The sequence below is a fragment of the Aquarana catesbeiana genome, linkage group LG04 (assembly GCF_042186555.1).
Source record: "Aquarana catesbeiana isolate 2022-GZ linkage group LG04, ASM4218655v1, whole genome shotgun sequence".
NCBI lineage: Eukaryota > Metazoa > Chordata > Amphibia > Anura > Ranidae > Aquarana > Aquarana catesbeiana.
Genome location: NC_133327.1, coordinates 574,466,281 through 574,482,526, shown reverse-complemented (window position 1 = coordinate 574,482,526; position 16,246 = coordinate 574,466,281). Strand labels below are relative to the sequence as shown.

General features: G+C 42.1%; 1 protein-coding gene across 4 annotated transcripts in view; it reads right to left on the bottom strand.

The window, feature by feature from the left end:
• Window positions 1–16,246, bottom strand: part of USP34 (ubiquitin specific peptidase 34) — a 317,003-nt gene that overhangs the window by 184,351 nt on the left and 116,406 nt on the right. For 3 of the 4 annotated variants that reach the window (XM_073628084.1, XM_073628086.1, XM_073628088.1), the window contains 8 exons: window positions 15,310–15,405; window positions 14,492–14,574; window positions 13,943–14,097; window positions 13,732–13,845; window positions 13,326–13,425; window positions 13,071–13,230; window positions 9,489–9,615; window positions 9,265–9,412 (listed from right to left, as the gene is read on the bottom strand). In XM_073628084.1, the coding sequence (XP_073484185.1) occupies window positions 9,265–9,412; window positions 9,489–9,615; window positions 13,071–13,230; window positions 13,326–13,425; window positions 13,732–13,845; window positions 13,943–14,097; window positions 14,492–14,574; window positions 15,310–15,405 (983 nt within the window). The remainder of the gene's footprint in view (window positions 1–9,264; window positions 9,413–9,488; window positions 9,616–13,070; window positions 13,231–13,325; window positions 13,426–13,731; window positions 13,846–13,942; window positions 14,098–14,491; window positions 14,575–15,309; window positions 15,406–16,246) is intronic. The other variant, XM_073628085.1, reaches the window with a different exon arrangement.

Sequence of the window (16,246 nt, the reverse complement as noted above, 5' to 3'; positions counted from 1 at the left end):
CTGCATCTCTTCTCTCACAAGGTTCACTGAAAGGATCAGGAGCCATTGGCTCCTGCTACTGTCAGTCAAATCCTGTGAGGAGGGGGCGGGGTGCCTGGGCCTAGCAAAGTTGTGTGTATCTATAGAAGCACATAGCCCAGCTCGGCAGGCTTACATGCATGTCCCCAATAGAACACAGCTTGCTATGGGGGCACACATAGATAAGGGGAACAGACAGTGCTGGTGGGGGACTCCGGAAGAGCAGGTAAGGGGCCCCTCTGTGCAATACCATTGCAAAGAGCAGGTAAGTATAACATGTTTATGTTTTTAACAAAAAAACACCTTTTCGACAGTTTTAAAGGTACCAGGGAAGCACTGGGTGCTGCAAAGGCGCCTGATATGAAAAACAACTTAATTATAGGTTTTGGAATGTAAAGCCAAAGGTCTTTGAAAAAGGATGGATAAAGGTCAATACCTGCCCTTTCAGGCTGCTAAAAGCTAGATTTTGATCAAGGCCTGTTTGTAAGAAGGCCAGAATGGTACTGAAATGACTATGCTCAAGTAAGGTCAAGTAAAATTTCCAGATACAATAATAAATCTTCTTGGAAGTACCTGTCTTGCTTTTAGCAAGGAAGGAATCACAGACTTAGACACCTGGGTTTCAACAGCCATGCGTTAAAGCCAGGGACTGAAGAAGGGAAGAGGGGTGGAAGGCACAGCATGACAGCTCCAAGATTCCCTTGGCCAAGTTCCCTGAACTCTCAGTCCTGGTTCACACTGATGCGATGCGGCATTTGCAGTGATTCCTGTGCATTTCCCTTATCACAATAGCACTCCGTTCACGAAAACCACTGCGAGTATCAATGTTAAGTTACAGACACCCCAAAAACAGAGCGTAGTGTGATTGGTGAACACCCATGCGATCCAATTCCAGTGAGGCAAAAAGCACCTTTTTCGTGCGGGTGCGATTTGAGCCGTACAAAATGAATGGGCTCAAATTGTACTGCAAAGAATCTCCTGTGATTTAAACAGGTTTCACTGATGTGGATACACTTTTTACTGAAGTTTCACTGGTGTGGAAACACTGTTTCTGTGTAGGAGTTAGACAGCGAGGGTTGATTAAAGAATCGAAAGATAAAATACTAAAATAATAAAAACTAGTGAAGTTTTTCTTTTCTGGAAAGCAGATGTCAGTCACCTACAGACACTAGATAAAAGCTCACAGAATGGTGCAGGGTTATAGGGGAGGTGCTCATATCTTTAAAAGCTCATCAGTGTCCAATCACCTGAAGGTACAAGCCTATAACTCATGGTGTATGAATAAGTTGCCTGGGTCCTGTAGTGTACTGTTAATATTTTTAGACATAATAATCAGCAACACATGACTCAACAACCCTATGGTCTGGTTAAAATTAGTACATTTACCCATTTGTCCAGGCATCGCAATCTGAATATTGAGTAAAAAACTTCCTATTGAAGATTAAACATTCAAAATTGATTTCAGCTGCTCACTTATATTTATGATGCCCTGAAGCATGTTACGCATCAGATATTACAGTGCATTTAAAAATATTTCGAGACACAGACAAGAATTGGGAAATTTTCCAGGAGTTAAACATGGTGCAAGATAAATAAGTGGGAATGATTAATATTCCCCTTGCTAAACGGGACATTCAGCACTTCAAATTTATGAAAACATAATTAAAACTTGTAGAAAAGCAATAAACATCTCAAGAAAAAAAACAAAAAGGCAGAAAACAGTTTAACCACTTGGTGTCCGCGCTATAGCCAAAAGACGGCTACAGCACTAGCTTAAAATGTCGGGAGTGCCTCATCATCAGTGTCACTTATCAGTGCTGCCCATCAGTGCCTCCTACCAGTGCCATCTTATCCTGCCCATCAGCGCTACCTCTCCATGCCACCCATCAGTGAAGGATAAAATGTACCTGTTTGCAAAATTTTATAACAAAATATGAAAAATGTTTTTGTTTTCAACATTTTCTGACTTTTGTTTGTTTAGCAACAAATAAAAAATCCAGTGGTGATTAAATACCACCAAAAGAAAGCTCTATTTGTGTGAAAAAAAATTAGTAAGCTAGACTTACCGGTAACTTGTTTTCCTTGAGTCTTTCAGGACAGCACTTGAGAGAGAGTGACTCCTCCCCTTGCAAACAGGAAACACCTCTTCCACCAAACTTTAAAAGGAGGCTCCTTTCCACACATTGTCAGTAGTAGTAGAGAACCTCCGGTCCCAAACTGGAACACATAATCGAGATATGATTAGTCACAATATATATATATATATATATATATATATATATATATATATATATATATATATATATATATATATATATATATATATATATATATATATATATATATATATATATATATATATATAAATAAAAACAATAGGGCGGGATGCTGCTGTCCTGAAAGACTCAAGGAAAACAAGTTACCGGTAAGTCTAACTTGAATTTTCCCTTATCGTCTTTCAGGACCGCACTTGAGAGGATAATAGAGACTTACCCCCCTAGGGAGGGGCCACAGCCTGCAGAACCTTTCTGCCAAAAGCCTGATCCCCTGCTGATAGGAGATCCAGTCTGTAATGACGGACAAATGTTAAGTAGCTTGACCACGTAGCCGCCTTACAAATCTGATCTGGGGTGGCACCAGCTCTTTCTGCCCATGTAGTGGCCTGAGCTCTCGTTGAATGAGCCCTAATTCCCAGCGGGGAAGATAAACCCATTTGAGAATAGGCTACAGAAATAGCTGTCTTAAGCCATCTAGCCAATGATGCCTTCGATGCTTGTTGGCCTTTTTTGTTTCCAGAAAAAAGAACAAATAATGAATCTGAAACTCTAAACCCTCCTGTTACTTCCAAATAATGTAATAGGATATGTCTTACGTCTAAATTGTGAAACTGCTCTTCCTTTGCACCCGAAGGGTTAGCAGAAAAGGTTGGTAGAGTAATCTCCTGAGACCTGTTACTAAAGCTTGCCAATTTTGGCAAAAACCCCGGATCTACTTTAAGGACTCTATCAGGAAAAACTGACAAAAAAGGCTCTTTTACTGATAGGGCGTGCAGTTCACTAATCCTTCTTGCTGAAGTAATTGCGACCAGAAAAATAGTCTTCAAAGTTAAATTCTTTAGGGATATGACCTGTAAAGGATCAAATGGTTCTTTTGCCAGAGCTTGCAGAACCACCGAGAGATCCCAATTTGGGAAATGCCTCACCGGGACCGGTCTAGACCTGGAAAGTGCTTTGAAAAATCTCATGATCAGAGTTTCTGAAGATAAGGATCTCTCCAGATAAACTCCCAAGGCGGCCACCTGCACCTTAAGAGTGCTGACTGCCAGATTCTTGTCTGCACCTTTTTGCAAAAACTCCAGTACTGAAACTAGATCTTTTACCTTCCTATGTTCAGAATGACAGAAGGCAACATAGACTTTCCAGACTTTGGCGTAAATATCCCTGGTTACCTTTTTCCTACTGGAAAGCAACGTAGAAGTTAAACTTTCTGAAAAGCCTTTGCTTCTCATTAACTGCTCCTCAGATACCAGGCAGTGAGATTTAATCTGCCTACATCTGGATGATGCACTGGCCCCTGAATCAACAGATCCTGACTGAGCGGAAGATGCCAACATGGTTTGATTGCCAACTGAAGAATTGTGGAAAACCAGGCTCTCTTTGGCCAATATGGAGTAATCAGAATTATTGATACTCTCTCTCTCAGAATTTTTCTCAACACTAGAGGGATTAACCTGAATGGAGGAAAAGCATACCCTAGGTGAAAATCCCACGGATGTGCCAGAGCATCTATCCCCTGAGAGCAATTGTCTCTCTGAAGGGAGAAAAAATTTGGGAGCTGCGAGTTTTGTTTTGAAGCAAACAGATCTACCTGCGGAAGGCCCCAAACACTGGTGATTAATGCAAACACCTTCCTGTTCAGACTCCACTCTGATTCCTGAACTTTCTGTCTGCTCAGATAATCCGCTACTTCGTTTAATGTGCCTTTTAGATGGACTGCGGATAGAGATAGTAAGTGGTTCTCCGCCCACTCCAGAATCTCTACTGAGAGTAAGTGAAGAGCCCTGCTTCTTGTGCCTCCGTTTGTTCAGGTAGGCTATTGTAGTGGCATTGTCCGACAAAATCTGGACATGGCAACCTATGAGGTTTTGAGAGAAGAAAGCTAATGCTAGAGCAACCGCCCTCAGCTCTCTCCAATTTGAGGATCTTTGGGCCTCGAACTGGGACCATGTTCCCTGCGCTAAGGTCTGACCCATGTGGGCCCCCCATCCCTGTAAACTGGCGTCTGTTGTGACAACTTTTCCAGTCGGAAACGACCAAAGAAGACCTCTTTGCAGTACCACCTGACTTTTCCACCACCAAAGTGAACGTTTGACTATGGTGGGGATCTTTATTTTTGCATCCAAACTCTCTGTCCTGTGGTTCCATGTCCTTAGAAGGAACCTCTGGAGAGTCCTGAAATGCAGCCTTGCCCATTGGATGGCTGGCATGGAAGAGGTTAATGTCCCCAGAGCCGACATAACCTTTCGGACTGAAATCAGTTGATTTGTTTGTAGTGCCGTTATTACCCTTTGGACCTTGATCTTTTTCTCTTCTGGGAGAAAAATCTTTTGCTCCACCGAATCTATCAAATAACCCAGAAACAGTACTTGTTGAGCTGGGATAAAATTTGATTTTTGAACATTCACTATCCACCCTAGTGACTCCAAATGACTGCGGGCTATGTTCAAATCCTCCTGCAACTTTTCCCTGGATGGGGCAAATAAAAGGAGGTCATCCAGATATGGAATAACCGCAATCCCCTGGAGACGAAGAGGGGCGAGAGCTTCCGCCATTATCTTCGTAAAAATACGAGGAGCTGACGACAGGCCGAAGGGAAGGGCCCTGAACTGAAGATGTATAATCTCTTTGCCCATATTCACCGCAAGCCTCAGGAATTTCTGGGACTGAGGTGTTACAGGAATATGAAGATAAGCATCCCTCAGATCGATTGATGCCATAAAACAATCTTTTGTCAGAATGTTCCTGACAGAGAAAATTGAGTCCATACAAAACTTTTTGTATAGGACTGACTTGTTCAGGGGTTTTAGGTTGAGAATAAGACGGAAGTTTCCAGATGGTTTTCTTATCAGAAAGATGTGTGAATAGAAACCCTGACCCTGTTCTTCTGGGGATACTGGTATCACTACCCTCTGGTGCCTCAGATCCTTTAAAAGGTTCTTCATGGCCAGAGCCTTTGTTAGATCCCTTGGTAGGTTTGTTACAAAGAATCTTTCTGGCGGGCGATCCGAAAACTCTATCCTGTAACCTTGGGACAGCATGTCCAAAATATATAGACTTCTTGTCATGCTGGCCCAAAGGGGGAGGAAACTTTGAAGCCTTCCCCCCACTGGTACGCACAAGTCATTGCGTTTTACCGGAGGCTGCAGGAGGATGGAAAAGGACATTTCCTTTGCCTTTACCCTTCTGCGATGCCCAATTTTTTCTTTTCTCCTGGGGTTTGGTTGGTTCCTGAGCTCTTTGGGAACGAAAAAAACCGTTTAACTGGCTGCTTTTTCTTTTTGATGGGAAAAGACTTCTTTTTATCAGCTGTTCTATCTAGAACCGCATCTAAGTCAGGTCCAAAAAGCAAGTCACCCAGGAACGGTATCCCACACAGTTTGTTTTTGGATGCCGCGTCCCCCGCCCAAGTTTTCAACCACAGAGCCCTTCTGGCTGAGTTGGCTAGGGCAGCAGATCTAGCTGTCATTTCAATTGATTCCGCTGATTCATCAGATATAAATGCGACAGCGGCAGACAGAGTTGAGAATGAGTCCAAAATTTCTTGTTTTGGTGAGTCTGCTGAGATATGGGCCTTAAGTTGCTCTAACCAGAACTCCATATTCCTGGATACCACCGTAGTCGCCATAGCAGGTTTAAGATTTCCCATGATGGATTGCCAAGCCCTTTTTAATAGCTGGTCCATCCTTTTATCCATGGGATCTCTCAACACCCCCATGTCCTCGAATGCCAGATCTGTTGACCTCGAGACTTGGGAAAACGCGGCATCTAGTTTGGGGTTTTAGTTTCAAACCGCCGCTGGATCTTCATCAAAAGGAAAACGCCTTTTTAAGGCTTTGGGAAAGAAAGGCTTTCTCTCTGGCTCTGTCCACTCTTTCTTAAATCGCTTCAGAAATAACAGAGTGCACTGGGAAATTGCGATTTTTATGTTCGCTAAGCCCTGCATACATTTTATCATGCAGAGATAACTCCCTTCTTTCCTCCTCCAGACCCAGTGTGGTATAGATTGCTTTTAACAGGCCATCTACCTGTTCTAAAGACAATTTAAACTTTGAAGGTAAATTTTCTCCTTCCTCCCCCTCATCAGAATCCTCAGATTGAGAGGGGGAATGTCCCTCTGGGGTAGGAGATGCCTCAGTCTCCACCGCCGGGACTATAAGTGAGCCTAGAGAGGACTGTGAGGTAGTAGGCTGACTCAGGGATGGGTTTGCTAGTGAAGAGCGAAATGATTGAATAGTCGCATCAAGTTCTTTTTTAACAGATGCAATCAAGTCGCTGCAAGCGGAAGAAGCTTCTTCTTTGACTAGCAAATCAATACAGGCTTGACATAACATCTTCTTCCATCCTTCAAGTAGCTTGGATTTACATGAAGGGCATTTTCTTTTTGCCACTGGATCAGAGCTCTTGGCCTGCCATGAGACAAAAGAAGAAACCATCCCAGTGAGACAACCTGTCCTATTCCCAAGGATGCTCACCACAGGTGCACAGTAAGAACTAAACTGCCTTATGTGCCCAGACAGGCCCCTGCCACCGGGGGGGAGAGAGATAGAGAGACCCCACAGTACAAGGAGGACAGTATACAACTGCCCCTTACCTGGGCCTTGCTGGTGCCTGTCCCACTCGCTGCCGCCATCGATTCCATCGAGGAGCGCTTGCTGTGTTGTGTGGCTAAAACGCTGGTTCCGGACTCCAATAGCGCCAGTGCGCCGGACCGGAACCGCTAAATAAGCACCAGCCCCATTCCTCCTCTTTCCCTCTGCGATTTCAGGCGGAAATGACGCCGCACGCCTGTTCTGTGGGCGCCGCCCCTTTTCCGGACGCCTCACTTCCGGCGGATGGAGTCCCGCTGCCATCCCCAAGATGGCGGCGGCGCAATAAGCAACAGGCGGTGGACCTGAGAAAAAAATACAGTAAACGGCCACCGCCTGTCTTGCCGCCGCCTAGGAGCGATGCCCACAACAGTCGGACTCACCCTGAGCCCAGTGAAGAGGGAGAGGGAGCCCAGCCAGCAGCACCTTCATCAGCTGTGGAATGGGAGGAACAGCTCTCATGAGGTAAAAGAAAAAACACAGGAAACCTGAGCTCCCAGGACAGCACCTGAGAGCCCTGACTTCCCCACGAAGTGTTCCCTCTGGAGGAAACACAAAAACTGACAATGCGTGGAAAGGAGTCTCCTTTTAAAGTTTGGTGGAAGAGGTGTTTCCTGTTTGCAAGGGGAGGAGTCACTCTCTCTCAAGTGCTGTCCTGAAAGACGATAAGGGAAAAATGTCATATGGGTACAGTGTTGCATAACCGTGCAATTGTCATTCAAAGTGAGAGAGGGCTGAAAGCTGAAACCTGGCCTGTGCAGGAAGAGGGTATAAGTGCCCAGTAAGCAAGTGGTTAATGATACTAAAGTCTTTTTTTTTTTATGTTCTTTAAAAAAATAACAAACCTATTATATACTTACCTGCTCAGCGGATTTGCACAGAGCAGCCTAGATCCTCCTATACTCAGGTACCTACAGGCCCCTCCCTCCTGTCAAGTGCTCCCAGAGCAAGCATCCCAAGCTGAGCCGCAGCTCTGAGTGTCCATTCAGACATGGAGCCTAGTTTCGGACACGCCCCCTCTCTCTCCCGATTGGCTAACTGATTTTGATTGACAGCAGCGCCACTGCTGTGTCTCAGCCAATCAGGGGGGAGAGTGCCGGATAGCCGAGGCACTCGTCGACATCGCTGGATCGAGATGGAGCTCAGTTGAGTATTAAGGGACTGCTGCATAATGAAGATTTTGTTATCTTCATGCATGGAATGCATGAAGATAAAAAACCTCCTGCCTTTAGAATCACTTTAAGCCAAACGTTGCTCACTCATGGCAATCAGTTTTGTCAATAGACTGTTTACATTAAATAAAGATGTGGAACATATAGTAGCTTTACTTCTGCAAAGAAGCAGGCACTAAACAAATAAAAGAACAATGGATACACAGCTGTCCGTGACACAAAGTAACAATGTACATAGATACGGCACATAGGTTAGACTAGTAACACCAAATATAAATATTAAAATACATATTTTTTTCCCTTCTGTTCCCTGCAGCTGCCCCTAAAAGGTTGCTGGCAACTACTACCAATATTCCTGATATATGCCTGCTGTACCATGTACTTGTATGAAAAAATAGCCTGTTCTCTTTGTATTGCTTCCTGGTGTTCCTTCCAGTCCCTCTGGTTTTCTATTAAAAACAGACCACACTAAGCAGGAGAACACAGCGTGGTCAGTTCTCTAGCTATGCTGGGAACTCAGCTCGCTCTCCTCCAATGATCAGACCTGTCATGACATATTCTCGCACCCCACCCCCTTTGACTGGGAAGCTCTGTGTATCGTTGCTTCTCCTCCCCCAGTTCTTATTTCTTATGCAGCTGAGAACAAAGGGAATGTGATCACTTATAAAAGAAAAAAAAAAAGAAAAAAAAAAAAAGGAAAAGGGTAATTATAATGCTTTTTTTTATATCTATACACAAATGTTTTGCCTTTCATTTCTGTTTTAAACCGAATGTTGTTAAACAATGTGATCATTTACAATCACTTTAATCTTTGGCACATCCACCATTTGACAGAGTACTGCATTCTTGAGGGCATGAAGTGTGCCACGTGTTTCCCTATACCTATAGTAACTAGAATATGACAGAGTAGTGGCAGACTCTGGGGCAACTGTTTTTGAGCATACAGGGCAAAGCTGTGATAAGCTTCTAACGAGCACAAGTTTTTCTTTTCTAAACCATGCAGTGTGTCACAGCACTTCAGTATGCAGTTTGTATAGCATGCTACTAATTAAATATTTTTAGTAACAAAACAGTAGAAATTTTGTCTTGAAATATCATGGGCTTGAATCAAATGTGAATTTTTGCATTATTTTTTCACAGTGCAGGCTCAATATCTCAAACAGCAACCTACACTATAAACACAAAAAGAATAGCATTATCATTCCTCACCAGGAAAATCACCTTTACGGCTGCTCTGTCCAAACTCTTGAAGCTGAGGCTGTTGATTTAGCTGATCTTTCTGTAAATTTTCATACCAGTGAGTGACTTCTGCCCGCAGGTCAGCTACCTGGTCACTTGGATACATTTCTATGGTCATCTAACAAGGGACAAAAAAAATTAGCTATGGAAAAACGCAAATACATTATGTATAATAGAGGTGGTAGTACACGGACCTTATCGGGAAGCCCCGCAGGTTGGCAAACAATTCTAAGAGGCAATGATTGCTTATCATTCAGTGCTTTCAGGTGGCTGCTGATACCAGTTCCTTCAATCTGCCATTGCCTTAGATGGTAGGCAAACCTAGGTGAGAAACAAAATGGGGTGGTTACAATAACATACTGGAAATACCAACCCAAGGTAACAGCAAACAAAGAGCGAGCAAGTTTCTTTTTGTCCAGCTTTCTAATGACTAACATTCCTTCTGTTTACAATAAAATCCAAGAGCACTGTAAAAATAGGATTTTTGTACTCAATGTAAAATCTTTTTCTTAGAGTACATTGAATGACACAGGAAGCAATTTTCGGTCATATTATACTGTTGCCTACAGGAGGTTAGGACACTGACAAACCAAACAGAATAAAAAATAAAAAAAAAAAAAAATTGAGGCCAGCCCAGGATCTCCCCTCTACCCAGTACAGCAGTCTGTGCTTCACTGCAGACAAGAGCCTAGACTCAGTCTAGTATGCCGCATTAAACGTTTCAAGGTAACACCCTCTTTATCAGAGCCAAGTCTCCCAAACTGGGTATATAGACTACCTTTATATAGTGTCCTTACATATCCCAACATGCCTCAATAAGCCACTCCCTTCCAATTGACATTGTATAATTAGGTGATTGAAATTTAATACAAATGTATCCATATGAAATATATAGGTATATGCACACAGAAAAATCACACTATGCATAAAAGAGGACACAGCTCTACCATATTCATAGGTTTGTGCTTCCAATAACTTGAATATATTCTGCATCAAGATAAATAAATAATGCCTGCAATTTCATACGAGTTATACTGATACGATTTACAAACAGCTAAGGAAACCGTTCCATATTTAGTGGACCTTTACACATGCAACGGAGCCTTTGTGTATATATAATGCATTACAACTATCGATACTAACCCAGGTTAAGAGGTGGGCAAACTGTCAACACTAGATAACAAAGAAAAATATTACATAGAAACATAGCAAAGCGATGGCAAAAAAAAAAAAAAAAAAAAATGATCAAATGGCCCATCAAGTCTGCCCAATTTTGTTTGAATTATATAACACATATATATATATATATATATATATATATATATACATACACACATATATATATATATATATATATATATATTTTTTTTTTTTTGTCAACATAGATCTATGTTTGTGACTCATTACCTCTACTGGAAGTCTATGCTATGCATCAACTACCCTTTCAGTAAAACAATACTTTCTAAGATTAGTTTTGAACTTTCCTCCTGTTAGTTTAAAGGTCATGTCCCCTCTATTTACCTGACCCCCTACTTTAAGACACTAGAACTCCATACCGCAAGATATAGTTGGAACAGACAACCGCCTCACCAAGGCAAAATTCACCTATGAAGAGTGTTAAAATGACCAGCATTTGTAAATCCAAAGCACAGTCCACACTCCAGTGCCAGGAATGTTTTCTTCACAAATCTGCAGAGCAGCCAAGAAGAGGGACCTAACCCCAGGTGGACAGGTCCCAGTGAGTCCTGAAGGCATTCCCCGTACATAACTGTGGACACCTGCAGCAGGAGACTAGTCTGTTGCACCCGCACACACCTCAGAGACACGGAGCCATCCTTCATCAGAGACGTACTTTGGTTTACGAACCTCTTTCGTGTCCAGAAGCTAGCATGGACAACTGAAGGGAATCAGCATGGACAATTGAATCCAGAACTCCTCCTGATGCATCGAGGACTCCTGTTCTTTCTAGATTTTAAAGACACAGCAGTATCTAGATGGTGTTCAGCAGTGTCAGAACGAGGAGACCTGACCAAAGAGGGATCCCACGATGTAGAAGGAACCATCTGATCTGGAAATTCATAATGCTGCTCTGGAGATAATCTGCCAATGAATGGACCCCTTACCTAGCAAGGGTAGAAAAATTCTTCTCAGGCATTCGATGGGGATGTAGAATAATCAGGCCAGGATCCTTACAGGCAGACACACAGGTCTGTTGAGGAACTAAATCCACAACAGGGTAAGGGGCTGAGGTGGACTAAGAAGAGATGGGAAAAAGGAAGGTTTGGTTCTTTAGCTATAGGATGTCATTGTGGTAAATCACCAATATTGTACTGTTGCCCCTGGAAGACCTCCCGTCAGATGAAGGGCAGAGCTCAGCAGGGGCGTCAGCACGTCTATCTGGAGAGCCGGCGGCTGTGTGAAATGCTCTTTGATATTGTTTTGCTTGCGAGTATCCATACGTTTTAATAAATTGGTTTTAACTGTACTTCACTATGGGATTTCCTTGGTTCTTTCTGGCTGTGTAAGCCCCCGTTCACAGTGAGTGCGGCTTTGAAATTGTGCAATTTCAAAGCCGCATCTCAGTGTGCCTTCGTGTGCGATTTTGAAGAGATCTGTGCGGCTTCATGCACAGATATCTATTGCCGTTGCACCCGAAATCGCCAAAGTACTGCATGTACTACTTTTTCAAATCGATACGGCACTGCAAAGTCGGCGTTGCATCAATATGAACACTGCCACTGCCATCATTGGGGCGCTCCTAAAGCGCCCCAATGATGCTGCTTGCAGGACTTTTTTTTTTTTTTTTAAACTTCCCGCAAGCGTACCGCTCCAGTGTGAAAGCACTTGGGTTCTCACACTGGAGTTACAGGAGAGGCGCTTTACAGGTGTTTTTTTAGTACTAAAACGCCAGTAAAGCACCTCAGTGTGAAAGTCACCTTAAAGAAACAGCATGACCCTGTCTTATCTGTCCATGTTGCTGATCCCTATATAGAGTCTAGGTTTTTCCTGTCATGGTGGGTGAACCCTTTTGCCCCTTCTTGAACAAAGGGGTCTTCAGGGTCTCGGTTCTATAGCGATGGACCACGGCGTTGGACCTGTATAGCACCCTGCGGCTAACTCCATGCATTGCACCAAGGTAAGTGCCCAAGAAGAATCTAGTGCACAAAAACAACATTACAGGCTGTCCCCTTGGTGTGGAGTCCAGGTATGGCTCCCAAGGTTTTACCGAGCTTGCACTGATCCAGATGTGCTCCTTCTGTTACTGTGTTAGAAGACAGTGAATAGCTGAACAAGCTGAATTAAAATAAGAAACTAGTGATGCAAAATAGATTATTCTGTAAGGGAGAAGTCCATCACTTTAGGGCAAAAAACTGAGGATTCACGGGGTTATGTAGGGTTATTGAGGGATGCCCAGGAGGCATGTCCCCAAAAGCTTTGCCACTGTTCAATCACCTGAAAGTACCCGCCTGTAACCCTGGGTCTATGAATATCAAGCCCATGTCCTGTATGATTGACAGATATAAAAAGTATCTAAAACAAATACTTAAGGTACATACAGAATGTTTAAAGCATTGTTTCCCTTTATCTCATCGTTTTCACACGCACAATGAAGAAAGAAATGATGAAAAAAAATTGCTTTAACTTAAGTGATTTAGCATTAGTATATATGACCACAAAGTAGGTTGGATTTTTCTCTAAGCAGATACATTATAGAATAAACCATCACATATGTATATGCATATGAACTGAAAAGCAAAATAAAAAGTATAGCTTACCGTCTCCTGAAAGCTTCAAGATGTGTTTTTAGCATCAACAGGCCTCTTTCAATAATGGTGAGGCTTGACTGTGCATCCTGTTCAAGGTTACTAGAAGCAATCATAAGGCTTTCCATGCACTTACTAATGAACTCGTTCTCTTTTTCTAGCCCAGTTTTTCCTGAAAAATGTATTTAAAATGTAGAGCACATTAAAAACAAACACCAGATACAATTTGAAAACGGTCTCTCGCGACAGTTGAAATATCATTCTCACCATTGATATAATAGGAGTTGATATACTGGATAGCAGCACGGCTTACATCTCCACTGTGGGCTCTCAGTGCAATGCCCCAAAACTGGTCCATGCCACACAACTGAATGATCAAAAAAAAAAAAAAAAACACACTTATTAATGGATCGTGCGTCAACTAGGTCAGAGTGAACAGAATAGCAGTACAGTACTTCCATAAATGTACGATAGCCAATAAAGCATAGAATTCAGAAGCCTGTCATTTCAGTCTATTAGTTATTGATATCGGAGTAAGATTTGCATGTAATGACATTAGTAAAGTTTCTAGAGAACCTTTTTTCTTGGTATCATTTTTCTTGGTGTTTTGGTTAGTGGCTACCCAATCTCTTGGATTTGCCCAGCCTTACCATAAATTGTAATCAAAACTCACCTCAGAATTTGAGCCCCCGTCATAAGCGCTGGTTGCTAGGCGAGCAAGATTACAAAGGTGTTGAAAAAGGTTCAGTCCTGTCATGCTGATTGTTTCAGGTTTTAGCTGGGGCATCTACATATAAAAAAAAAAGATATACATTATATATTTCAAGACAGCACTAGCACTGTTGTACATAAAAGGAAACATGACCCATCTACAGTTGAATTACCTTTTCCAGAAATAGATGTTTATAGGTCTCCATTCCCATAGCGTGCTGGTCCTTGCTGCGCACCTGATTTAAAAACCAGTGTAATGCATCATCATAGCACTCCAGGTCTTCTACAAGGCAGTGCCACAAGATGTCTACCTGCTCCAAACTTAACCCTATAAAGAAAAAAAAAAAAAATGTGAAGCAAGCAAGCACAATCTCTAATTGACTAACAGTTACATTAAATTAGAACTTCAGCATGGGGAAGAATTAGAACCTTAGTCAAGCTTTTCAAGTGTGCCCACACTGTGGAGATTCCTCCCCCCTCTTCCTGAGTCACAAATATCACAAAAGGTGGTAGATATTTCCATAAAGGAAATGGTAATTCCCCTTAACAGTTGCCCTGGATCAGGTGTCCCTATTGGAAGAAATCAGCCATAACTGTTTCAGAGACAACCGCAAAATTTGAGTCTACCCTTACTGTCTGTCCTGATGTCAATAGTTATGACAATTATTGGGCTTACACAAGCTATTGAATCCAATATAAACACTGTAATTTAAAATACATACGGAAATGGTCTGGTGATCCCAGTGTTGAGAAAACACACGTCAAAAACTGAAGCCGTACTTGAACCTCAGCACTGTGGCTGTACCTGTAACAGTATAATGACAAATAGAATAGTAAAAAAGTTTGGGCCTACTTGCTATGTATGGTAAGAACATGCAATAGGCTTTGATTTATACTTGCATTTTCAGCTGGTTTGCCTACGCCTGACTACACAGAATCCCATTCTAATTGTCCCTAATCCTATTTCTACATTAAGTCTCCCTACGTTCAAAAAAAGTTTTTTTTTTTTTTTTTAGCATATTCAGGTGTTTTAGGGCCATTAGACTTTAATGTGAACACCTTGCATTTTTTTACACCAGAAGCATGCCTCTCCTCCTATAGAACTGCTCTCCTTCCCCTTGCCGGGGATAAACTCCTGAAGCTTGGTACAGGTGCAAAAACACCTGGAGAGAGAAAAAAAAAAAAAAAAAGCTTCAAAATACCGGGAATATGCCCTGCTTACTGCTCAAGTGTGAATGTAGGAAAGTAGCCACCCTCTCTCTTACTCGCTCCCAAGATGGTACACATGACTACAAGGACAATGCACTACTTGTTCCAAATAAATGGAAGTGAGGAGGGGAGAGGAGAGGTCCAGGATCTCATAGGAGGAGGTTATAAGGAGGCAGAAAAATTACATTTTATGAAAAATAGATTACGGGACCCATTAAGCAAAGGATGAGCATGGATTATTTTTGAAAAATGGTATTGTTTAGTGTAACTTTAAGCTGCATTTTGTATAGTATATTTTTATCATATCAATAGATTTTCTATATACACTTACAAAACATGTTTGTGCCTCCCATCACGAATGGATTGGATATAGTGCACCAGATTATCAAAAAAAAGCTTCATCATGTTGAGTTCCTTCTCTGCCCACCTAAAAAGAGAGGGTTATAAGGTTTATACATAAAACATTACACTGTAAAAAGGAAAAATTTCTATGGAAACATTAAAAAAATAAAAACGGAAATATTTAGTGGTGTATTTGTTAGCAACTGAGTGTATGTCTTGTTTTACTAACTTTCAAGTGGTTCTAAAAGGCAGAAGTTTTTTTACCTTCATGCATTCTATGCACAAAAGGAAAAAACCTTCAGGGTGCAGCTACCCCTCTCTCCCAGCCCCCCTTATACTTACCAGAACCCCATCTCTATTCAGCGACCTGCAGGAGAGCAGGGTCTCTCCCGAGTCTTTGTACCCTCATTGGCTCACAGCGCAGCAAAGAGGATTAACCTTCAGAATCACTTTAAAAGTAGCACCATCGTGTTTTCCCATTTCTTTATTAATTATTTTAGAAGAAATTATTTATTGGCCCAAAGCCTATAATTTCAGTGTTTTGTGCAATAACATTATTCTATTCTGTTAACATTCCACTGAAGGACTACACAGCCATGAGCTATAGCATAACCACAATGCTTGGAAAGAACCTGGCCACAGCTGCAGTCACCCAGGATGAGGAAATAGGACAAACTGTAAAAAGGATTTTCCAAAAAAAAACAAAAAACAAAAAAAGAAGAAATCCCATGTAGAGGCACAGTGTTCCCCCCACCTCTTAAATCTCCCTTGAAAACTGCATCCTGATTTGACTCACGAGTAGTACTTTCCATGGAGAACCATCATGCTTTCTAGTTACAATGCAACCTCAAAATTTGCCTGCAGGTGGAGCAGCCCATACTATCTAACTGCAGATTTCTAAACTGGGGATCGCTCTGTGAAATGAC